The following is a 26,003-nucleotide window of genomic DNA, read 5'->3' on the forward strand; positions in this document are numbered from 1 at the left end:
ATTAAGTCCGAGGGTCCTCAGAGGAAAGTCTCCAGGACCAGACTAGATTGATGATTCTCAAATTGGGCTCCACACGTCCCTGGGGAACACAGAAACCTTTTAGGGAAATCTGTGAAATCACAGCTATTTTCATAATAATCCTAAGATACAATATGCCTTTCTCATGTCTTTGACATTTGCACTGATTATGCATAAGCAGTGGTGGTTAAAATTGCTGACACTTTAGCCATGAATCAACACAGTGGTACCAACCTGTACTTGGTACCTACTAGGCACTAAATTCTTCTCTGCCTTAAACTCTGCCCAAAAAAGAAGGAAAAAAGCCACTTTTTATTTAAGAACGTCATTGAGGAAGCAGCAAAAATTAATTTTATTCATCTTGATCCTCGAGTCTTTTTAATATTCTGTGTATCAGAACAAGGGTGTATAATCCTCTGTCTACCTCAGTATGAAGGTGTTCTTGGTGTGAAACAACTATGCACCTGTTTCAGCTGTGAGCTGAATTAGATGTGTTTGCCGTGGAACACCATTTTTACTTGACTTAATAACCAATAGGCGAACTATGGTTATTCGAACTTGGAGGTTGGGCAAACATTTCCTAAGATAAATGAAATGAGTCTGTCACGTCAAAGAAAACAACAGACAGTTTGTATTGCCACTGACAAAATACAAACTTTCAAGGAGAAATGAGATTTTGGTAAACTTGTATCTACTACTATCAACCTGACAGATTTCCAGTACTTAAAAGACTCCTAATGAGATCAGTGGTGATATTAACAAATGTTATTTTTTTATATTGTAACATCAAATGTATCAACATTTGGAAGATCTTCATAATTCTTTGAATCATCATTTTCTAAATAACTAATGCATGATGTTACATCATCAGACATGAGCAAAGAGCTCTTCAAAGTATAGCGGTATCAATAGATATTAAAGTAACAGAGTACCAAAACTTCAATAATATGGCGCTGTGCGCGTGCGTTCCCGGGATTCGCGTTGCGGTAGCCATGGACTTTTTGGATCGAGTTGTAAAGCCCAAAACGAAAAGAGCCAAGAGATTCCTTGAGAAGAGAGAACCGAAACTCAGTGAAAATATTAAAAATGCCATGCTGATTAAAGGGGGAAATGCAAATTCAATGGTGACACAAGTACTTAAAGATGTGTATGCACTGAAAAAACCGTATGGAGTTCTGTATAAAAAGAAAAACATTACAAGACCATTTGAGGATCAGACATCATTGGAATTCTTTTCAAAGAAGTCAAATTGTTCTTTATTTATGTTTGGCTCCCATAATAAGCGGCCAAATAATCTAGTAATAGGTCGTATGTATGACTACCATGTGCTGGATATGATTGAGTTGGGTATCGAGAAGTTTGTCTCTCTAAAAGATATTAAGAATAGTAAATGTCCTGAGGGAACAAAACCCATGTTAATATTTGCTGGTTATGATTTTGATGTAACAGAAGACTACAGAAGGCTAAAAAGTCTTCTTATTGATTTCTTCAGAGGCCCCACAGTACCAAATATCCGCCTGGCTGGTGTAGAGTATGTTCTGCACTTCACTGCATTGAATGGGAAGATTTACTTTCGAAGTTATAAACTGCTGTTGAAGAAATCTGGTTGTAGAACACCAAGGATTGAATTGGAAGAGATAGGGCTCTCATTGGATCTGGTTCTGAGGAGCACACATCTGGCATCAGATGATCTTTTTTTTTTTTAAGATTTTATTTATTTATTTGAGAGAGAGAGAATGAGAGACAGAGAGCACGAGAGGGAAGAGGATCAGAGGGAGAAGCAGACTCCCCGCTGAGCAGGGAGCCCGATGTGGGACTCGATCCCGGGACTCCAGGATCATGACCTGAGCCGAAGGCAGTCGCTTAACCAACTGAGCCACCCAGGCGCCCCTGGCATCAGATGATCTTTATAAATTATCTATGAAAATGCCAAAAGTGCTCAAGCCAAAGAAGAAGAAAAACGTCTCCCATCATACTTTTGGTACAACTTATGGAAGGATTCATATGCAGAAGCAAGACCTAAGCAAACTACAAACCAGGAAAATGAAAGGGTTGAAGAAGTGACCGTGACCTGCAGAAAGGATAACAGAAGACCAAGAGAAAAAAATCAAAGAGAATTAAAAATAACTGATGGAACTTAAAAAAAAAAAAACTTCAATGATAGGATGTCAGATCCACATTACAATTAACTTTTAAGAAATGTTGTTTGCCCTTTTTTGGTAAAGTATAAAAGAAAATATTCACAATGGGAATTATTAGTTCTTCAAGTGAACAAATATTTACAAAGTCACGGTAATGTAAGCACTTTATTGATTTGCAATTTTTAGAATCAACTTACTGGCTTCACTATTGTTACAGAACAAATGGCAAATAGCATCAACCTTGTCAATTCAACAGAGCAAGTACAGAAGGCAGAAAGGGAGAGGTAGAAGTGGGGAGAAGAGATAGAGAACAGTACAAGAACACTAATCTCCTTGCCTTACAGAATGTCAAAATATATTACCTAGAGTTGATGGAATAAGAATTTGGAAGTGTTGAATTTTACTAACCCATATAAGAAAATAACAATTAGGAAGTGCCTGGGTGGCTCAGTCATTAAGCCTCTGTCTTCAGCTCATGTCATGATCCCAAGGTCCTGGGATTAAGCCTCCTCCCACCGCCCCCCTTCAGGCTCCCTGCAGGAAGCCTGTTCTCCCTCTCCCCCTCCCCCTGCTTGTGTTCCCTCTCTTGTTTTGTCTCTCTCTGTCAAAAAATAAACAAAATCTTTAAAAAATAAGAAAATAACAACATAGCAAGTATAATTCTATTGAAAGAATGGAGGAGGGAGGAAAGGGAATAATGCAAGAGAAGTAAATCCTCATTTATTATCACAAAAGCAAAGAGACGTGAAAAATTAAGAAATTTTAAAATGTCATTTAGAAATGAGCTAACTACCATAAGAAACAGCTTTTTAAAATTAGAATTCATTGCCTCTGGGGAGCAGGACAAAGCATGGGATATGGTGGCATGGGTTGCCGGATAAAATACGGGATACTCAAAAATAAATAACAAAAGTATTTTTTTATTAAAAATATGTCCTCAATATTGGATGGGATATACTTATACTGAAAAGGTGTGCAGTTTTTCTGAAATTCAAATTTAACTGGGTGTTGAATATTTTTAATCTGACAACTGTATACACTTTTTGGTTTTCATTTGTTTTTAAACAATGGCTCTTTTGCATGTTTAAATCTTTTAACCATATGTTAAATAACCCTACACTTAAAATAAGGAGGAGGAAGCAGAGGAGGAGGAAGAGAGTGGACCAACAGTTTCCAGTGCCAGTGAAAAATTGAATATATGAGTTTGTAGACATGTTTATTACATCTGGCCATGTAGAGAGCAATGGTGTCTTTGATAAGAACAGATTTAGTGGAGTGTTGGAGCTGCAAGTGGACTGTTGTGGATTAATAAATGAATTAAGGAGAGGTAATTATAAAAGAGGAAAGTAAGGCATGAGATTTGAAGAAAATCTATAGATTATAGGAGTGATAAGATTTGAAGAAAATCCATGGATTACAGGAGTGATGATACATTTTTCTTTCTGTATACCCATTGCATATCTCAAAGTAATTCTTTTTGGGCTGTCATATCAAATATGTACAACATGAAATTCTAATAATAATTGGGGATAATGCCACAGGAAGTCCCCCACCCACCCACCCCCAAATAGCAGGGTGAGTAAGGGTCTGGCCTTCTGGTGGAGGGATGTTTGTAACAATGTGAACATTCTTTATAAAAAGGAGGGCATGAGTAAAAATATAGTGGTTTGCCATATATTTAAGTCAGATATGGGGCTGGAATGGTAATTTATAATCCCTTTCTCATTGATAAAAGTTACTAAATTGACCTGTCTTCTTTCATGAGGGCTGGAAGTCTCATACAATTTAAACATACTCACTGCTCAAATTTAGCACATAGTATGTAAAAGGCCTTAGGGAAATATAAATATGACTGAGATATGGAGTCTGCTTTCAAGGAAGAGAAGCTTTCAAGATAGTGGCTAGACTAGTCAAATTTCCCCTAACTACCAACTGGCTTGTTGGCCTCATGCCAGATTGAAAGCTACCTTTGCTGAGCTCTGTCCCACATACTCTTAACCCAACTCAGTCACCATGCCTCCCTTCTCCCAAAAGGCTCTCTCAGAACAGCATTTGAATGGGCTTCTTTAATTAAAGACATAAAACCAACTGGTCTCTTTTTCAGCAGATCATATAAAAATGTCTTAGCACATTTTTCTCTAGTTGGAAAAATATGCAAGCCATCCTCCCCCCATTTAGGCTTTCCAAGGACTCTCTCTTCCCCTTCAATTGTGCCTATGGTTTTAAAAAGCCATCTCATTTGTAATACCGGAGTCACATATGTGTACAATGAGCCATTGATGGCCTTGAGATGACAACTTCTTAAAACACTTGGTTTATTTTACTTCTGTGAGCAGCACAGGGAAAATAAAAATCACTCCCTTAACTTTTCAACTCTCTAGCAAATGACTCATTTCCTCTCCAAAGAGGTTAATTTCTTCTCCTTTCTCTTTCTTCCATGTTACCTATAGACTCTGCCATCTTGGAAGTAGCAGGGAAACGAAAGAGGAGCATGAACAGGTAGATGACTTTCTCTTCCTTCATTTTGGAGGTGCCACTTCCAGAAGTAATCTGATTGTCACTGACCTTCCTTTATGTCCACCCTGATCATCTCCACTCTTCCTCTAAAATAACTCCCAGTAGCAGCTTTCACTCTTCCAGCCCTGTCTCCCACTAGACCTCTCTCTTCTCAGCCCTTCTAGCAAGCAGAGTTTCTCTCTGTCCTTTCCCTCATCCCTCTGCAAATTCCATTCAGATCATAGAGCCTACGCACAAGGCAAGCACTGATTAAACAACACTCAGCTAGAGAAAAATACTTCATAAGACAAACTAAGGTCAGCTGGTATACTTCAAACCCTCCAGTGAGTAGCTTCCTTTCAACCACAGAGGTTAGGAAGAATGGTGTCAAGTTATAGGGATGGACTTTTAACTCTTTGAAGGGACAATTACCAGTTGATTTGAAGCATTTAGGGAAGTAAGTCAGTGAATGGTAATCGATACAAATATGAAACTACATAAAGATATATGGATATGGTCCTTATATTATGCCTATTTATAGAAGGAGAATTATTCTTCTCCTATATTGATCTGTTAGAAAAGATAATGGTTGAAGTCTTTTGGAAACCTACTTGCTTTGAAACTCACATAGAAGCATCTTGATTAATAATAGGAAACACTGGGCCAGCAAAGTATATGACTGATAGCCTAAGAAGCATTGGAAAATATTAAACTTTGGAACATCTCTTGAATTTCTGAATTGATAATATGATCAGAATTAGTCGACAAACCAGGAGATGTTCCAATAGCTAAATGATCCTGGACTAACCTCAACTGAAATTTTGCAACATGGGTCTTTTAATCTCAAAAGGAACAAAAAAATGTAATATTGAATTACTAATCATCAGTCACATGTAAGACCTCCCATACTTCCCTCAGCTATAAGGTCTTCTGATCAGAAATGGAATGACCTTTGAGATACTGTCTCTGTTTCCCACCACTGGACAGAAATATCAGGTTAGTGCACTCTGGCAGTTTGGAGCCTTTAAAAGTCCTCAGGAAGTGAAGATGAAAAATAAATATCAAGTGACTCATAGAGGCAATGCTTTTAATGGTTCTGCTGCTGTCATGTCACCCTAAGAGGAAGCTCTTCATATTTGGTCAATACGGTGACACCACATTATTTTTATATGAAAAAGACCACAGAACTTTAATTATAATGATCCTGCCTGATTGGTCCCATTAACCACTAACATTTGCAGTTAAAGTAAATGTAGGCTCTGTTTTCTGTTATTTGTATTTTCTCATAAAATATGCATGAAGACAATCACAGCAAATGTCAAAAATATCACCCTTTTAAAAATTCAGCAGTATGACTCATGGTGTTCAAAATTGAATAATATATTGAATGGCTAAAAAAGAAAGAGCAAAACTTGAGAGTCAAAGTCTTGAGACAACACACAAGCTTGTTTGAATGGACAGTGCAATCATTATATCACACCAATTGTTTGCAAATGAAAAAGTAGGATGATGATAGCTTATATTCTGTTATTTGGTTCTGAAATGTTTGGAATTCTATATATTGTTGATTCATTGACCCCCTTATCATTATGAAGTGATATTCTTTGTCCTGATAGTCCTTGCTCTGAAATCTGCCTTGATATTAATGTAGTCGGTCCAGCTTTCTTTTGATTAATGTCAACATGTTATATCATTTCCTACCTTTTTGCTATTAACCTGTTTATGTTTTTATATTAAAATTTGGTCTTCCTTTCTTATACAATCTGACAATCTCTGCCTTTGTTTAGTGTATTTACACCATTTACACTTAATGTGAATATTGACATCATTGGATTTAAATCTACCACTTTGTTTTCTATTTTGACCCATCTATACTGTGTTCCTTTTTCCTTAATTTTTTTCTGCCTCTTCATGAGTTAATTGAATTTTTTTTATTTAATTTCTTTTTTGGCTCATTAGTTATAACTCCTGTTATTTTAATTGTTGTTTTAGGATTCATAGTATGCATCTTTACCTTACCACCGTGTACCTTTAAATATGTATAGAATAAAACTCTTACAACAATTTATTCCCATTTCTCCATTCCTGGCCTTTATGCAGTTGTTGGCATAAAATTTACACATATATTACAAACTCCACAATACATTGTTTTTATTTTTGTTTCAAGCAGCCAATTATTTTTAAAAGAAACTTAAATAATAAGGAAAAATTCAACCCACATGAGTTACCATTTCCTTTGCTTTTCATTTCTTTTTATGAACCTGGATTTCCATCTGGTATCATTCTTCTTCTGCCTAAAAGATCTTCTTTGACATTTTTTTGTAATGTGTGTTTGATATTGGATTCTTTTGGATTTTTAAGTCTCAAAAAGTATTTATTCCACACTCATTTTTTCTCCCAATATTACTTATTGACTTTAGTTTTAGAATTGTTTTAGATTTACAAACAAAAAATTAAGCAAATAGTACAGAAAGTTCTATATATCTCCCCCCACACTCAGTTTCCCCTATAATTGACCTCTTACATTCATATGGTACATTCGTTATACTTAATGAAACCATATTGGTGTGTCCTTATTGACTAAAATCCATAGTTTATTCAGGTTTCCTGAGATTTTGCCTAATGACCTTATCCTATTTCAGGATCTTACCTAATTTACCTAATTTACTGTTCTCAGATTTCCTTAGACTCCTCTTAGCTTAGTGATAGTTTCTCACACTGTCCTATTTCTTATGAACTTGACAGTTTTGAAGAGTATTGGTCATGTATATTGTTGGATGCTCCTCTCCTGGAAATTGTCTGATGTTTTCTCATGATTAAAGCAGGGTTATGCATTTTGGGGAAAAAGAGCACAAAGGTAAAGTGACATTTTTTTCATCACATTATACCAAGGTTGTATGCTGTCAATATTATTTATCACTGATGATATTGTCCTTGATCACCTGGCTGAAGTAGCATTTGTCAGGTTTATCCACTGTAAGGTTACTCTTTTTGTCCCCTTTCCATACTGTACTCTTTGGGAGGAAGTCACAACACAGAGAACACACATAAAGAGGGAGAGTTCCACTGCTCCATCTATTTTAGAAAGCATCTACATAATTTATCTGAAAATTCTCTATATGAGAGATTGGTCTCTTCTCCCTCATTTATTTATTTAATCATCTCTTTGTATCAGTATGGGCTCAATAGTACCTATTTTATATTTGGGGTTATAATTCAATACTACTTTATTTATTTTGTAGCTTGAATTGTTCCAGCTTTGGCTACTTGGGAGCTCTTCACTTGGCTTGTGTGCCCCTTTACCATATATCAATGTGGTTATTTGATTTTGAGCCCTTCCTTATTTCTGGCACTAGAAGCTGTCAAGATGCTCTAAGCTCATCTTGTATGCTTCCTGCCCCAGTCCTAGGAACAGCCTTTTCTGCAAGAAGCCCTGTTTCCTTTTATTGGAGAAAGGCATTGGAAACCAAGATCTGGGTGCTGGGTGTACTCATGTTAATGGGGGGTCATTTCATTTAGATCCTCTCTGCTGACAGAACAAAGAAATTATGTGTATATACTAACATGTGTGTCTATACACATATCTATAAATATTTGATATGTAATCATTTGTGTTTGTATTAAATTAAACATGAGTTCTTACTGATGTCTCCCCAACCAAATGGATTATTCTAGCCCATTCCTCTTGCTGATCTGTATATTTCTAGACCAACAGTGAAAACTCTGGATCCCAACATCTGCCATCCATTTACTTAATCTCTAATTCCAGTACACACATGTAGCAGTAACAGAATTGTTAATCCATATCCCAATGGAGAAAATTTTGGCTCAAGTTAGTTATGAGTTGAGTTTTGTACAGTTCTTTTCCCCTTTAGTCTTTAAAACACCATTCATTTCCAAAGTTATGTATGTCAGCAATTTTTCCTTCAACCTTTCCTTTGAAGTTGTTTCATATATTCGTAATACATCTAGATTCTCTGTCACAGTCTGCATTCTATCATGGGATCCCCCTGTCATCCTAAATGATTTTTTCCTTTATAAATTTATAAATATAAATTTTTCCTTTATAAATTGCTCTGTATGTTGTAAAATTCTATAGGATTTAACAAACACATACTGCCACGTATCCACCAGTAGAGCATCATAAAGAACAGTTTCACTACCCTAAAAATCCCTGCATTTCACCTATTCTATCTTCTCTCCTCCTCCAAATCCCTGGCAATTGGTGATTTTTTTTTTTTGGTCTATATAGTTTTGCCTTTCCAGAATGTCACAAAATTGGGATCATAGAATATATGGCCATTTCAGACTGGTTTCTTTCACTTGGCAATATGATTTAAGGTTCTTCCGTGTCTTTTTGTGGCTTGGTAGGTCATTTTTCAACTATGTTGTAGAATAATATTCCATAGTATGGATGTAATAAAGTTTATCCATTTATCTATTGAAGGATATCTTGGTTGCTCCCAGTTCTGAGCAGTTATGAATACAATTGATATAAACATTCATGTTTGGACATGCTTTAAACTCAACTGGGTGAACACCTGGGAGTGTAATTGATAGATAATGTGTTACCTGTACCTCTGAAACAAATAATACATTATATGTTAAAAAAAAAAAAAGAGGATAGTAAGAAGGGAAAAATGAAGGAGGGAAATTGGAGGGGGAGATGAACCATGAGAGACTATGGACTTTGAGAAACAAACTGAGGGTTCTAGAGAGGAGGGGTGGGAGGATGGGTTAGCCTGGTGATGGGTATTAAAGAGGGCACATATTGAATGGAGCACTGGGTGTTACATGCAAACAATGAATCATGGAACACTACATCAAAAACTAATGATATAATGATGGTGATTAACATAACACAATAAAATTTTTAAAAAAAGACAGATAATATGTTAAGTCAAAACTATGTTTAGTTTGCATTAAACTGTCAAACTGTCTTCCAAAGTGGTCTGCATTTTGCATTCCCACCAGCAATGAATGAGAGTTCTTGTTGCTGTGTATCATCCTCCCTATTTGACACTGTCAGTTTTGGAATTCTAGCCATTCTAATAGCTGTGTAGTTGTACCTAATAGCTGTTTTAATTTGCAACTCCCTAGTGACAAATGATGTTGAACATCTTTTCACAGGATTACTTGCCAACTGTATATCACACACCACAGTCAACAGTAGTGTTAGCTAGGATGGTCTTAGTAAGAGGCAGTCCATATTCCTAAGTCTATGCGTATAGCTTCTATCCATGGCACTGTGCCACTTACCTCATTGGCCTAATTGAGCAAGCACTGACGTGGCTGGGGAAAGAGGCTGACTGGCGTGCAGAGTGTGTCATTTTTTTTCAACTGATTATTAAGGGCCTCCTCTGATGACCATTTACTTGGGACATTGTATCTTCTTCACTGTTTTGGCCCATTCACTATTTTTAGTTCAGCTACATGCATCTCTTCCCCAGACTTCTTTGTCACCAATCTGCCAATCTTGTTCCTTCCAAATTGCTGATAATCAGCCAAAAAGTTAACCACTGCCAATGAATACATCCATTTCTCTGGCCATCTCTTACTACTGGCAAAGTGTACAGCTAAATCTGCTCCGATAGTTGTGCCCACTCTTACTGATTTTCCTTCACTATTGTCCTATAAGGCTCTTCCTGAGAGTGACTGTGGTACCGCAGCTGTCCGTGTGGGATTATATCGAAATAATGTGCAGACCCATCTGTAAACCTGGATTTTTTTTTTCTTCCTCAGATAATTGGTCATTAGGAACATCCCAGGTGACCAAAGTCATGAACTGAGAGAGAGGAAACCATGCAAAAGTAGCCATTGTTAAATGTTTCTGAACCACCTATTCAGCTTACTTGGATCTTCCCAAGCTTGGTCTCTTATATTCCATTTCCATTTGATGATATTTTACTTCTCTACACCCTCAACCTTATGGCTGGGTGAATCAGAAACACTCAGTTCATGATGGAAAGCTCAGGACACGTGATCTCCCGATGTCCGATGGTAGGGATTCAATCTCTGTACCAGGACTTGGAAGAAAGCCAGAAGTTGTTTCTCAAAATGAAAATAGTTATCTGAAACAAATTTTGCTCTAAAATCTTGAGTCTTCATTGTGATTCTCTATTTCTAGGGCTTGCTAGATGGTCCATATTGCATCTCCATTTGCTACATATACTGTAAGTATTAGTGGATCTGATAGATCATATGGCTCAAGTGGCAGAGCAGATTGCCTTCTCTTACTTTGATCCCTTCTTGAAACTGGAAGCCTTATATGTGACTCTAGATTGATCAAAGCAGCATGTATTGCCTCTAAAATCCAAAAAAAAAAAAAAAAAGACCATAAAGCATCATACCTCTTTTTAGTGGCAGGGGTATAAGGTGCAGCAACTTGTATTTCATCTTGGAATAGATATCCGAACACTCCCAAGATCATTGGACTCAGAAGTTTCAGTGAAGTAGTGTGCTCCTGAATTGTTGTGGTGTTTATTTCCCACTCTCTAGTTTTCATGTGTTTTCCTAAGTCATCTGAAATGCTTGCTATTACCTGTTTATCAGATCCAATTAGCATAATGTCACCAATGTAGTAGACTGGTGTGTTTTGTGAAATGTCAATTTAATCATGATCTCTATGGACTGCATTATAGAGCAAGGAGCAGGAGAACTGAAATAGCTCTAAGGCAAGGCTGTGGAAGTGAACTATGCCATACCAGGTAAAAATCAAACTGCTTCATGAGGTCCTTGCAAATTACTATGGAGAAAAGGGGATTTTTTCCAGGTTGAAGCTGGAAATCAAGTGCCACAGACCATATTGATTTTATTTAGTGAAGATATTACACCCAGGAAAGCAATTGTAATTGGAGTCACTCCCTGACTAAGTTTACAGTGGTCCATAGTCATTCTCCAAGATCCATCTGACATCACAAGCAAAACAGGTGAGTCAAATGGGGTTATGATAGGTTACTACCCTACTTCTTCCAAGTCTTTGATGGTCTTAATGTTAGCAGTTTCCCTGGGGATGCCATATTGGTTTGGGTTCACTATCTTGGTTAGGAAGTGGAAGAAAATTCCAGGGTCTGAGATTCAATGTGGGGATTTGACTAGGTTCCTATGACACATTCAGGAACTGAGTAAACAAACACAAGGAGAGTCCTTGGACCAGCTTGGTACAGAGTTAGTCAACTTGAGCTAAGATTCCATCTATTACCTGCAACCATAGCCCCGATTTAACTGATGGTCAAAAATGGCATTTTGGGACCCCAGGAATTAGAACCAATGTCTAGTATTCCCCCGAAGTCTGGATATCTCCTTTTATCCAATGTACAATAATTTTAGGTTCTTTGGTAAAGTCTTGGAGAAAGGTTTACATTCTGTATTTCCAATCTTCAATAAGATGAGACCCAGACTCCCCTCCAATGAAGGGCTTTGGGGTTTATGAATTAACTTAGGTCAGAAATTGGGTGAGAGGCTATGATTCTCCACTTTGGTGACCATCCTGACCTCGGGCTTTCAGCTCCCAGAAATGTGACAAATAAATTTCCGTTGCTCATAAGCTGCCTAGTCTGTTATGGACCAAGACAATGTCCATGAAGATAGAATTGGTTAAATGTTTATGTTACCTCCATTCAATGGAGTACTATTTGACTCATTGAAAAAAATGAGTTAGCTCATTTGGGATATGGAATGATGTCCAAGAAAGATCTTTAGGTGAAAAAATTAAGGTGCAGAAAGTGTGCATAGTCATATACTATTTCCACAAATGTTCGTATGTGTGTGTAAACATGGGGTTCCCTGAAAGGAGACACAAACTGGTTTTCTCCAAGAAAGTGAACTGTTGAACTGTTGGAAATGGGAGTGAGGCATTCTTGTTACCGTGTTACATTTAGATACTTTTGAATTTTGTAGCCTATTAAATGTACTACCTACACAAATAGGTAAATATGTGTTTTTTTTTATTTTTTTAAGTTAGCCCTGTACCCAACATGGGGCTTGAACTCACAACCCTGAGATCAAGAGTCATACACTCTACTGACTGAGCCACCCAGGTGACCCATTATATTTATTTTTAAAGATTTTATTTATTATTTGTCAGAGAAGCAGAGAAAAAGAGAGAGAGCGCGCAAGCAGGGGGAGTGGCAGGCAGAAGGAGAGGGAGAAGCAGGCTCCCCGCTGAGAAAGGAGCCTGATGTGGGACTCGATCCCAGGACCCTGGGATCATGACCTGGGCCAAAGGCAGCTGCTTAGCTGACTGAGCCACCCAAGCGTCCTGGGTGACCCATATATTTTTTTAAAGACTGCAGTATACTAGTGATGCTCACTGCTGCAATAACTGGATTCTGTTGTTAATTGGATTTTAAAGAAAGCAGTTTGGCAAGGAGCCTCCTACTTGAACCAACCCTGCCCTCCCTGTTCAAGAGTCTGGGCAGAGGACATTGGTGAGACTTCTTGAGCCTACACAGACCTTGTCATGATCTGATTGGCAGATATGGAGATGTATGTTTCTTGTATCTTACTGATCATGTTGGCAGCCCTCTTTGCTGTCAGTGGGCTGTGGAAAATATTCAATGTAGAAGGTGCTGCTTAAATTTCTGAGCTCTGTAGTGATGCGGGCTTAGTAGGAAAGGACTTTCCCAGACCATTATAAATATCAATTTTGTTCCATCAGGAGGCTCTGTTTCGTGATACATTTCATAAAGAATGCTGTCTTCTCCATAATGACTTCATTAAGCTCTCGCCTCTACTTCTGAACAATGATTAATATGCAAGAGAGAGATTTGCTTTTATTAAACCCACAGGGTCACCAAATACCTTATTTTATGGGACATATGTCCAGTGAGGTGTCCTTTTATGCCTCACCAACTATAAGGAGCATAGCACACTTTTGTTCATCATCTTTTTGTTTGTTTGCTCGGGAGATGTAATGGATGCCTCTCACAATATATCAATTCCAGGGAAAAGGTTAGCTGACAACAAGATCTTCAAATTGACTTTTTCACTTGGGTCTTCTCTTATTCCAAAGACTGTTTTCTGAAGCTTGCTTTGTTTTCCAGATTTTTTTCTATTTTAAAAAGAATCCCATCCTGGTTGCCAGAAAATATTTTGTGTTCAAGAGTATGAAGATACATTTAAAGAGCAAGCAGACTTTATTTTTTTTTTTTTTAAGAGCAAGCAGACTTTCAACAAAATAACGCTTTGCTGTAACAAAAATCCTTCAGGCTAACCTCAGCTCTGAATTACTGAGGCATTCAACTAGACAACACATTCATTAAGACTCCAACTTAAACATCACCTTTTCTGTGAAGCATCTACCAACTCACCCAGGCAGAGTTACTCTCTCCTTCCTCTGAACTTTCAAAATATGCCCATACCTATACTAAAACATGCATCACATGGGCTTCTAAGCGTTTATTTATAAAACTTGCTTCCCTCTCTGACTCCTGTGTCTGAATAGCTAGAGCACAAACAGCTACTAAATGTACTGGTTAACACAATGCTTGGTCCGTTATAATTACTCTGCAATTAATCAATGAATCAGTGAATAGATGAAGTGATACTGAGACCACTTGGAAAACAGCACTTAAATAGATGAACCCCTGGGTGAGTCAGAAAGGGACACTGAAAATAGACTGCCTGATTTTTCTGGAGCCAGCCTAGAGAATGTGCAGAACAAGTACATGAGAGGTCTGCAATCTCCCCATGAGACAGGGCAGAAGGGAATACCTACCCACCTACAGGATAATTGGTGCTCAGATCAAACCTAGAAATCCTATACTCACTCTCTCTTTTAGTGAGAAGCCTCTCTGCCCGGTTAGAATTTCAACAGACATTTTTCCAACTGGCTTTATTATCATGACCCAAATATAAATATCATGGCAGGAGCCCATGAGGTGGGACCACAATTTATCTTAACTGAAAATAGAGGCAGAGAGCATCAGCCCTAGTATCCTTGAATCTAGAGTGGGGTTGCCATAGCAACCAGCTGAGTCACTAATGAAAAAAGAACAGTTGCACTATGACTAGGCTGACATTCTGTGACATTCTCTTATTTTACTGTAGCTCTAATGATGTCTTCTGTAGGAATGAGAGAGAGAAAAGGGTCTGACCTCTCTATTAAACCTGCAACTGGTTTGACACGCTCTGCCTTTGGCCTAATGAATGTGAATTTCTGTGTGCAAATTCTGCCTCAGAGAAAAGCACTTTAGGAATTTATCTGATACATATATTAGACTTGTTGATTCCATTGTTCCTTTAATGCAATCCCTTCTCTTTCAAATTAACATGGAAATGAAGCAGATGAACCCCAAAAGCAAAACAGGAAGGGAAAAAATTAATGAGGAGACATGACAGGGGGATGCTAATCCATCACTGGTGACATGAAATTGGAGAAAACAACCAGAAGCCCCTTCTTTTTTTTTTTTTTTTTATTCTTTCTCTTTATTTTTTTTTATGTAATTGAAGCATAGTTGACACACAATGTTATGCTGGTTTCAGGTGTAGAAGAGTGATTCAACAGCTCAATATGTTCTGCTCTGTTCTCCACAAGTATAGCTACCAGCTTCTGCCCCTTCTTCAAACAGGAGGATCCACAGGCAATTAAATGAGAAAGCCAGCCCTCTCTACAAAGACTGAGGGGATCTTCTGGAAATATGGTCTGAGAGTTTCATGATCCACATATTCTCATACTAGTCACTATATTCAGAGCGCTGAGCTAGGCACTATGGGCTGTTACAAAGACTATGCTCAAGTCATTTAAATTTTAAAACTGAAGGAGGGGTGCAAAAAGCAACTTAAAAAGTATACACACTCCACATGGCCCCCAAACTGGTGCAGAAACCAGCACATGTATATTTGCAAGGTTTAAAAAAATTAAAGTTGATAAAATGTAAAACTCCCATAACTTTATTGAGTGTACAAATGGAATTCAAAAATAGAGTGAATCAAGACACTGTCATTGAGTTTGTAAAACAGTGGGAATGCTTTATTTATGTATTTTTTCCCACATGCACTTGTTTGCAAACGTATGAACTTGTTTTAAGCCCAACATTGGGTTGCTTTCATCTGCACAAGAAGGGCCAAGAGAACTGATGTCAGCCTTTGCTACAAATTATGTGGGAGTTTCTGAAGTTGAGTGTAGGCATATGCATTTCTTGATCAGCGGGAAAGAGGAGAGCTCATTCATTATTAAAGCAGCCTTCTAGATACTCTCATCGGCGGAACACTGCTAAACTCATTTTCTTAGCCTATGACGTGAGTCATGGTATGCCTCTCCTTGAGATCTTCATTTACCACTTTTTTCATGTCACTGCCCTAGTACCTATAGAGGATGGTTCCCCACTGCAAATCAAATCGCACCAAATTCTGCTCCCTGACTTGCAATGCCCTCTACAGTTTTGCCCCAGCATTTCTGTCCACACTGATTTCCCGATCCTCCCAGTGCAAGCCCTCCCTGCCAGACCCTGTAACCCCTGACCACAAAATGGCATTACCGGTTCTCGGCTCCACAGCCTTCCCCTACCTACCCAGTCCTAACATCCTTTGAGAAGCTGTAAGTGCCACTTCCTCCATAAATGGGATCCTCTGGCTTTTGCTTTTGAAAATAGGGGCTTCCACCCAGTTGACTACTCACCATTTTCTTAACATGCTCTTATTTTTTTCTTTTTTCCCTTTTTTTTTTTAAAGAGAGAGAGAATATGAGTGGGGGGAGGGACAGAGTGAGAGGGAGAAGCAGGCTCCCCGCTGAGCAGGGAGCCCGATGCGGGGCTCGATGTCAGGACTCTGGGATCATGACCTGAGCTGAAGGCAGACGCTTAACTGACTGAGCCACCCAGGTGCCCATGTTCATACTTTTCCTATTGACTACAAATTGTTTGCCCTTTGAGAGCAGGCTTCACATTGTGTCTTTCTTTTCACGTACATACTCCGCTAGTTCATCTACAGTCAGCCGTGCCATAGGGCATCAATTCAGTAAGCATCTCTGCACATCAGGCCATGGGAGAGCTAATGACCTGTAGGCATCTTCACGGAGGACGTTCAGACTTTGCAGTGTCAGGAATGTAGAGCCCGGACGATGCAGACACGCTCTTAGGAACCAGATGATGCAGATGATTTAGAGTCACCTAAGGATTTGGGTATTTTTACTGAATCCTGCTTTGGCAGGATTAGAGTCCCATGGAGGGGAGGGGACAGCAGGGGTGGTAGGTGACATTCTTTTTCCTGATTTAACCAGAACAGTTTTGCTTTCATCCGCTCTATGGATGTAGATTTCTCAGAGTTTGGGTTAAAATTTATTTTTCACTGAGCTTTGTTTGGAAAACTTCCTGGGTAGTGGAGAGTCGTTAGTATTTTTAAGTGGAGAGGCTCTGCCTCTGAGCAGAGGCCGAATCCACGCCAAAAGTCAGGGATGGCTTAGCCCTCTAGAAGCTAAGCCTCTCACACCACCATACATCTTTGGCCGATGTGTTATCACGATCCGTTTGCTAGAAAGAGGCAGAAGGCAAAGGTGGTGGGTTTATCCCTTTAATCCTAAGAGGGGTGGGGCATATGCTAGGATTCTATTTTGCCTTCATTTACCACGAGGTAAGGGGCTTCCTTCTTCGCTCTTCTTTCTGTGTGTAATTCTTTTGTTTTCATGGGGCTCTTTACTTTGTCCCACAAGGGAGTATTTTCAGGGACTGGAGAAGACAACTAAAATGGATCTCTATCGATATGTGTAATAACCGAATCGATAGCTCTGTAGAATACTGTTAACCAAAGCCAAGCAGAAGGGACAGTGGAAGTTGTATGGAAATGAAATAATATATGTGGGAGAAATCAGCACAGGAAATCAGCACAGCCTTTGATAAGGTGTCAGAGCCAAAAATAGCAGAGTGCTGCGTGACAAAGCAGCGGCTCCACTGTGGGCAGACCTAGTCTCCTCTGGACACTGCGCGCCTGCGCTGGAAGCACAAACCTCGCGTTGCCACCTCCCCAGCTGTTGTCGTTACGCATTTTAGGATAATGAGTGGAAGAAACTCCCCACGGGCTTCTAGGTGCCAAGCCAACAGACACAAACTTCGCTTTATAGAAAGAGACATTCAGAAAACATTCCTGACACTCCAGCTGCTGAAAGAAATAGCACAAGGAGAGACTTTCTCACTCAAACCCGTTTCTGCCACAAAAATGGGCCATGTGTGGCGGTCAAGAAAACGCATCTTGTTATAGTGGGAAGTCTTCATGCTTGGAAGCCGGATGGTGCTGTGTGCAAATTCTGGCTCACCCATTTGAAGGTAGAAGAACAATATCTCAGGATCTGTAAAAGTACCTACGGTTACTGCCTGCTTCATTTGGACATCCCTCGGCAGTGTTTTACCATTTGGATACAGCTGTTTACTGCCTGCCTACCGTCTTATATGTGCACGGAGCGATTTCTCCTAAGAGTCAGTGAGCCAGACGTCTGATTATGCCTCGCCGGTGTCATCCCCCTTAAGTAGGTGGCACCGGGCTTGCAATCCTATTTCTTAGTCTAAGACCTTCTAAGTCGAATTCCATCTGACTGATCTCACAGTGACAGGTTGTATCCTCACACATAACACAGATAAACTTACAGCTTGATCTAAACTCAGTAGCTCACTTGTGAATGTTGAACAGCACCATGGTTGAGAACCTCAGGTTTATGAACTTGTCTATCTGCTTCACAAGATTGTGAGATCCTTCAGATCCTTGTAAAAAAGCCTTATGTTTTGTTCACCACTGAATGTCCTGCGCTGAACAGAGTAGGCCCTCAAAAAATTTTAGGAAAGGAATTTCAAGACCAATAGCATAGTATCATTCGTGTAGTCACAGCTTTTTCCCATCACATTAGCTGGTTCATGAAGAAGGCACTATTTACTCTTCACTGATCATGGGGCTGTGTGTGGCCTAGATTACTGTTGTAGAGATCAAGGTCATGGGAAGAGTGGCTAAATTAAAAGGATCAGGGGTGCCTGGGTGGCTCAGTTGGTTAAGCGTCCACCTTTGGCTCAGGTCATGATCCCAGGGTCCTGGGATGGAGTCCCAAGTGGGGCTCCCTACTCAGCGGGGAGCCTTCTTCTCCCTCTGCCTCTGCCCCTCCCCCCACTTGTGCTAGCTCACTCTCTCTCTCTCTCAAATAAATAAATAAAGTCTTCAAAAATTAAGAAAAATAAATTAAAAGAATCAGAGAAAAGCCAGATTGGTTTACATTAGCATGGGCCTGGAACTCAAGTAACTTCAATTGATCACAAAGGTGAAATTAAGAGGAGAGAGAGGGAATGAGGGAGAAAAGCCAAGAAAGACAGAGCTGGAGAAGAGAAGGAAAAGAAGAGATTCTAGATGAGCCCGGTCTTTAGTGAATATTCATTCTGTCCCAAGTATGGTAAAAATAGAATGAAGTTAAAGAGGATCCTTAAAACATGTGTACTGCGCCCTATAATGAGTTTCCCCCCTTTATCATTTCTTCAAGCAACTTCAGTAAAGATTTACATTGCTTTTCACTGCTTTGTGGGAAGTAGTAAACTGGTATTTCTCTTTGAATGTAATACAATGCTACAACAGACCACAAGGTGACCTGAGTTTATTTGGTTTATAGACAGAAGGAATAATTTCCCGGTTAAGTGGAGGGATGACCTAGGTAACCCTTAGGCAACACTGTCATGGACCGAAACATTCAATGTCAATGCTCCTAACTTTTGATTAGCAGTGTCTGGTGATCTCCCACACGTTTGAACAATGTTGTGAATTTGGGGCCTTTCTGCATAATGACATCACACTGAGTGAGTCCGTGTGCAGAGAAGCAAAGTAGAACCAGCAGAGCTTACTTCTGACCAATGGTTAGAGTGTTTTGACCTCTGATTCTGAATGTTAAGCACTGACGAGTTGTCCAAGAAGCCAGAGGTATCATCTGTAATGGGTCCAAGTTCCAAGTATCCAAAATATTAAAACCTAGGCTTCATTCTGGCTCCATGCTTTGCAGGGCTCTTCACTTAAGGTGGGGTGGGGATGTGTGTGTGTGTGTGTGTGTGTGTGTGTGCGCGCGCGCGCTTGTTTCTGCTCTCGCTAACTCTCTCTCTCTCTGTCAAATAAAAAATAAAATCTTTAAAATAAATAAATAAATAAATAAATAAATAAATAAATAAATAAATAAATAAATAAAATCTTTAAAAAATTCCATATAGTTATGGATGGGGCTTGTGAAAGAATGAAATTGATAAAGAAACATGTGTGTTTTGGTCTAGGACTGTTCACATAGGGATGGTTATAATCATCTGAGCAATCCGTTGCCTGGAGTCTGCATGCTTGGGGAGTTTTCTGCTATCAGTAGCCATTCTAGGAAGACAGGGGAGAGGAGTAACAGATTTGCAGTAGATTGTTGCCTTACATCAGTCAGGTCTCTATTATACTGTAACGTCCACAGAGGAAGATGGTAACAGTGCATTGTGCCACCTTCTCTACCTCTACCCTCATTTACTTTCCTTCATAGCTCTTGTTCCTCCCTATCATTATATTATCTGCTTGTTCACTTACTTGCTTATTGCCTGCCTGTCCAAATGAAATGTAAATTACATGAGGGCAGGAAGTTTTCCTGTTTATTGATGCATCCTAAAACAGTGCCCTGCATATATTCAGTGCTCAATTTATATTGTTATTTATATTAATATAGGATCAATTAGTAAATGAATTGTTGAATGGAATTAACTAATTAGTTAATTGACACGTCTCATGTGACAGCAATTGTAGCCAGATGCTTTATAAATATTTAACCCTTAAATCTAATGCCAACCCTGTCAGGTACATGTTGCTTTCTAGATTTGACATATGTGGAAACTGAGGCCCAGAGAGGTTAAGTAATTTGCCCAAAGTAAGCTTGCACATCTAAGATTTGAACCTGGTTCTTTTTGATTACACAACTTGTGCCACTTTTTTTTTTTGCAACACTTCAATTTTACAAAGTAAAGTGTTGCAAAAAAAACTATACTTCAAGTAGTTTAATATCCTTCAAAGGTACAACTGTGGAGATGGTTAAGGGAAACCATTCAATAATACTTTTGTGTTGGGCTTGTGATCTCCTGGTCTTCTCTTCCCCTATCCCTTCAACTACATTTGGCTTGGATATCCAAACAAGGCTTGCGTGGGCACCTTGGCTGACAATATAGCTTACCTGCTACTAGCTCTGCACCTTGGACAGCTCTACTCTTTCCTCAGCGTGTGCCAGGCAGAAGAGTGCAGAAAGCCTGTCAGAGCTGAGGTGAGTTCTGTGCTTGTCTACCAAGTGTCTGCACACCTTGGGGCCATGGCTCACAGCACCATGCACAGCTTGCTGGGACTTGGTGAGACAACAGGAAGAAACATTAAATGAATAACAAGCGTGTTCAGGACAAAATAGAAATAAACAAGGCAGGGAGTTGAGTAGTGACAGGAACAGGTTACTTGATGACTAATTGGGAAGAAGGACAAAAGCTGTGATACCGAAGGACAGGGCAGAACAACCCATGATGTGGGTAACTGCTGAGTCTGTCCCATAGGGTCCTTTTTTTTTTCTTTTAACTTGTCCTGATTTATGTCCTTGGGCTATGCACTGGATGTGATGACTCAACTAGTAAGAGCCAGATGGTTTTCTACTATATCTTTATGGGGGTCCCCAGAAGGACAAAAATTTGAACTTGAAGGCATCTTCAGTTACCTTGAAATTTAATTCTTTTTGTTTTTTTGTTTTGTCCTTTTATGCTTTTTTAATGAGGTGTAATTTACATAAAATAACAAGCACAGATCATAAATGTATGGTCTGAAGGATGTTGACAAAGGCACATTCCCATGTAACCCATACTGCGAACAAGATAGAAAATATTAACACCAGCTTAGAAAGTTCCCTCATGCCCCTTCATGATAAATTTGCTTTCCCTGTCCTAGTACACCATAGAGATGAAATCATATAGTACATACTCTTTGTTTCTGGCCTGTTTTGATCAACATAATGCTCTTGAGATTTTTCCATGATTTATGCTTTAGCATTTTATTTATTTTTATTGCTGAATAGTAGTCCATTGTAAATATGTACAAGTTATTATCCAAATCCTCATATACTTGCCCATTTTCTAATTGGATTGATTGGTTTTGTCCTGTTTGGTTTTGATACATCTTTATACATTCTAGGTACTAGAATTTATTGAATTTAACTAGTCATTTATTGAATATGTGGTTTGCAAAAATTTTCTCCCATTATGTAGCTTATCTTTTCATCTTTTTAACAAGGGCTTCCATATAGCAATAATTTTCATTTGGATGAGGTCCAATGTTTCCATTTTTCCTGCTGTGACTTGAACTTCCTGTGTCAAGTCTAGGAACTCTGCCTAGTCCTAGATTCCCCAAATTTTCTTCTATTTTTTTTCTAAAACTTTCATAATTTTATATTTTAGATTTGCATCCATGATCCATTTTAGGTTAATTTTTGTATAATGTGTGAAGTTTAGGTCAAGATTTGTCCTTTTGCCTGTGGATGTCCAATTGTTCTTACATCATTTGTTAAAAAGTCTGTACTTCCTCTATTAAGTTGTTTTTGCACATTTGTCAAAAACTAGGTCAGCATATTTGTGTAGGTCTATTTCTGGCTTCTCTATTATGTTCTATTGATATATGTGTCTATCCTTCTGCCTGTGACTTTCCAAATAAATCGTAGAATAAGCTTGTCAGGTAGATAGATAGATAGGTAGATAGGTAGGTAGGTAGGTAGGTAGGTAGGTAGGTAGATAGATAGATAGATAGATAGATAGATAGATAGATAAACAACCTGCCAGCCAGCCAACAAATTTTGCTGGGATGTTGACAGAAATTGCATTAAATCTATAGATTCCTTTAGGGAGAATTGGAATCTTTACTCTGTTGAGTCTTCCAATCTAAAATCATGGTATATCTCTCCATTTATTTAGGTCGTTTTAAAAATTTCTTTCACAGTGTTTTGTAATTTTCAGTATATAAATCCTGTACAGATTTTGTTTGGTGTACACTTCAGTATTTTTTATTTTTTGGAGTAATTATAATGGTATTGTATTTTTAATTTAAGTTTCACATGCTATTGTTAGTATCTAAAAATAAGATTGATTTTTGTGTGTTGATCACGTAGGCTGTGACCTTACTGAACTCACTTATTTGTTCTAGGAAGGTTCTTTGGTGGATTTCTTGGGATTTTTGACATAGGCGATCGTGTCATCTGCAAACAAAAACAGTTTCATTTATTCCTAATTTTATATGTTTTTATTTCTTTTTCTCAACTTACAGCAATGGCTAGAAGTTCCAATACTATGCTGGATAGGAGTGCCAAGAGTCAACACTCTTGCCTTGTTCCAGATCTTAGGGAAAAAGTATTCAGTCCTTCAACATTAGCTATGATATAAGACTTCTACAGATGCTACTTATCAATATGAGGTTATACCTTAACTTAGCGAAAGTTTTTATGAGTGGGTGTTGGATTTTGTCAAATCCTTTTTCTGTGTTGAATGATATGACTATATGACTTTTCTTGATTTTTATCAACCTTGTTGATATGATGGATTACTTTGATTGACTTTGGAATAAGGAACCAACCTTGCATACCCAGGATAAAACCATGTGGTCATGGTATATAATTCATTTAAATAATTTTTAGGGCACCTGGGTGGCTCAGTTGGTTAAGCAACTGCCTTAGGCTCAAGTCATGATCCTGGAGTCCTGGGGTCAAGTCCTGCATCGCGCTCTCGGCTCAGCAGAGAACCTGCCTCTCCTTCTGACCCTCTGCCCTCTCATGCTGTTTCTCTTGCTCTCTCTCTCAAATAAATAAATAAATAAGATCTTTAAATATTTTTTTTAAAAATAAGTAATTTCTAGATTTGATTTGCTAGGATTTTGTTGGGAGTTGTATTTTTGGTTTTTGTTGTTGTTTTGTCTAAAGTCATGAAAGACATTGGTCTGTAGTTTCTTTGTTTGTACTGTCTTTGGTTTTGGTGTTAGGGTAATAGTAGTGTGATAAAATGAGTTGGAAAGTGTTCCTTCTTCTACTTTCAGGAAAAAAGTTATGTAAAATTGGTGTTAATTCTTCTTTAAGTGTGCAGTAGAATTTTCCAGTAAAACCATCTGAGCCTAGAGATTTCTTTTTCATAAACTTTCACATTATGAATTCAATTTCTTTAATTTTTATAGGGCTATTTGGATTATCTATTTCATCTTGGTTGAATTTTGATAGCTTGTGGTTTGTCAAGAGATTAATTTCTCCTAAGGTGTCAAATTTATGATCATAATGTTCACAGTATTCCATTATCTTTTTAATAATTGCAGGATTTGTAGTGATATCTTCTGTTTCATTCCTGATATTGATAACTGTCCCCATGCTTCCAATGGGGAAGAGGAATTTCAGACATGTGAAGGTGGAGAGCTTCTTTCTTAGTCAAGCACTTGTGGCAGGATCTCCCTACAGGTGACCCCCAGCTGTCATAGAGTCTCTGGGCAGGGTCAAAGAGGCTTTCTGGTGGGGCCACTCATTCTGGTGGGGTCCCTCTTGCCAGTTCCTCCCACTAGCCTGGTATTTGGGGGGTGTAGGTGGTCTCCAGCCTGACAGGTAAGGGAGTACTTCTTGGCCACTTACTGTTAGTAGCTAGGCTCTAGCTCTATGCCTTCTGCTGGTGATGTTGGGCTGGTTTCAGAAGGATGTTTTCAGAGAGACTCTCCTTTAGTCAACGGGGGTAAATGAGCTGAACTGGGCTGCCTTTTATTGCTACATTGGTGTCCAGGAAATCCCAAGTCTTGGTCATCTTCTTCTGTTGGGTAGGGCCTGTAAGACACCCTGACACAGTGCTGTTTCTCCCAAGCCAGTATGCCTTCTTCTTATCACCTTTCAGAATAGACTTTGGCTGTCTCTTGAGTTATTTCCAGGGCTTGTAGCTGTACTTTGTGGGGATGAGCAAGGAGAAACAGGTTTGCACCATTTTGTCCAGACCGGAAGTCAAATATACTTTTCAAAGAGGAATTGTCTTTGGTTCTCAAATGTCTACTTTGTGCATTTAGAAACTTAGTCATTTTAGGGGCCAAAGTCATAGTTGCCAGGCCTTGCTGCTTTGAGGCAACAGCACAACTCTCAAGTTTCTTCTGGGACTTGATGCCTCTATCTGTCATAGAAGCAGCTGGTAAGGAGGAGTCAACAATCAACAGTGATTGTTTTGAAAAAAGGAACAAAGTCACTCAAGTACCACCACATGTATAATTATCTTCAGCTAAATGTTGTATATTATGATACCTCCTTCCTTCTCTTTCCCCTTAAGGCTTGTCTTAAAATTCACCTTAACTGGATTTAATATTTTCATGAGACAAAAGAAAGTGACCAGAGAGGGACTTATCTGGGATCTTACCACACCTCTTCAGTCAAAGTTTTAGATTAATTTCCCCCAAAACTGAATAATGAGAGCCTCTCCATTAAAATGCAGATTCAGTATTCAAAGAGTGGATGATAAGTCAAAATTATGGGTTGAAGGGGATATGATGAAATTTATTGGGAATAAGGATAAAATCTTTTATTTAGGTACAAAATGTTCACTAAGAAACACATAGATGGGAAATAGTTTAACAACAGTTTTCACTAAGAAACACATAGATGGGAAATAGTTTAACAACAGTTTATTCGGAGGCAGAATAAAGGTCCAGTTAGTGTGACCTAAAAAGCTATAGTAATCTTAGTATAAATATCAGAGCCAGAATCAAGAGTTAAAGTCCCTTCTTTGTCTCTTTTGCAATGTTTCTCAAATTTTAACGTGCATGCAGATTACCTAGGTATCTTATAAAACCACAGTTTCTGATTTAGCAGACCTGAAGTAGGGCTTGAGAATCTGCAGTCTAACCAGCCCCAGGCCCTGCTGGTTCTGTCAATCACTGGGCCACATTTTGAGGAGCCAGGCCCTGTACTGTGCAGATCACTTGTAGGATGAGATATTCATTTCCAAGCAAGCAGTGCATCTTAAGAGAATCTTTAGAAATGAATTTGTTCAGAGAAGTTAAGGCAGGATAGTTAGCAGTTAGAAACTGACGTTTATGACTAACAGTAGAAAGGTCAACCCTTAATCAACTAAGAGCTTTTTCAAATTGCTAATATAAACCATCCACAGACAAGCAGGCAAACAATTTAACAGTAGCAACAAAAATCACACACGACCAAACACAGACAACCAATTAACATTTGAAAAGATATTTGGCCTCAGCAGTGATCATGGCATGGAAAATAAGACAACGATGAGACATCATTTTTTCAGCTAGTGGGTAGACAACAATTTAAAAGTTTCAATCAATCCAGAGGGAAAATAGGGATTGTCATACACTGTTGATGGAATATGAATTACCACAACC

At 38.7% G+C, this 26,003-nt stretch overlaps 1 protein-coding gene across 1 annotated transcript; it reads left to right on the plus strand.

Annotated features, from left to right (window-relative positions):
* Positions 1 to 1,010: 1,010 nt before the first annotated feature.
* Positions 1,011 to 2,082, plus strand: LOC113928957 (ribosome production factor 2 homolog). Its single transcript, XM_027605340.1, has 2 exons — positions 1,011 to 1,697; positions 1,903 to 2,082. The coding sequence occupies exons 1-2, from the start codon at positions 1,011 to 1,013 to the stop codon at positions 2,080 to 2,082; spliced, it is 867 nt and encodes a 288-aa protein (XP_027461141.1).
* Positions 2,083 to 26,003: the final 23,921 nt, after the last annotated feature.

Source organism: Zalophus californianus, chromosome 5 (assembly GCF_009762305.2).
Source record: "Zalophus californianus isolate mZalCal1 chromosome 5, mZalCal1.pri.v2, whole genome shotgun sequence".
NCBI lineage: Eukaryota > Metazoa > Chordata > Mammalia > Carnivora > Otariidae > Zalophus > Zalophus californianus.

Excerpts from the sequence above, each read along its gene's own strand:
- LOC113928957 (XM_027605340.1), top strand. The coding sequence starts at position 1,011 with ATGGACTTTTTGGATCGAGTTGTAAAGCCCAAAACGAAAAGAGCCAAG. Across the intron at positions 1,698-1,902 it reads TTCTGAGGAGCACACATCTG|GCGCCCCTGGCATCAGATGA; the intron begins GCATCAGATGAT and ends TGAGCCACCCAG.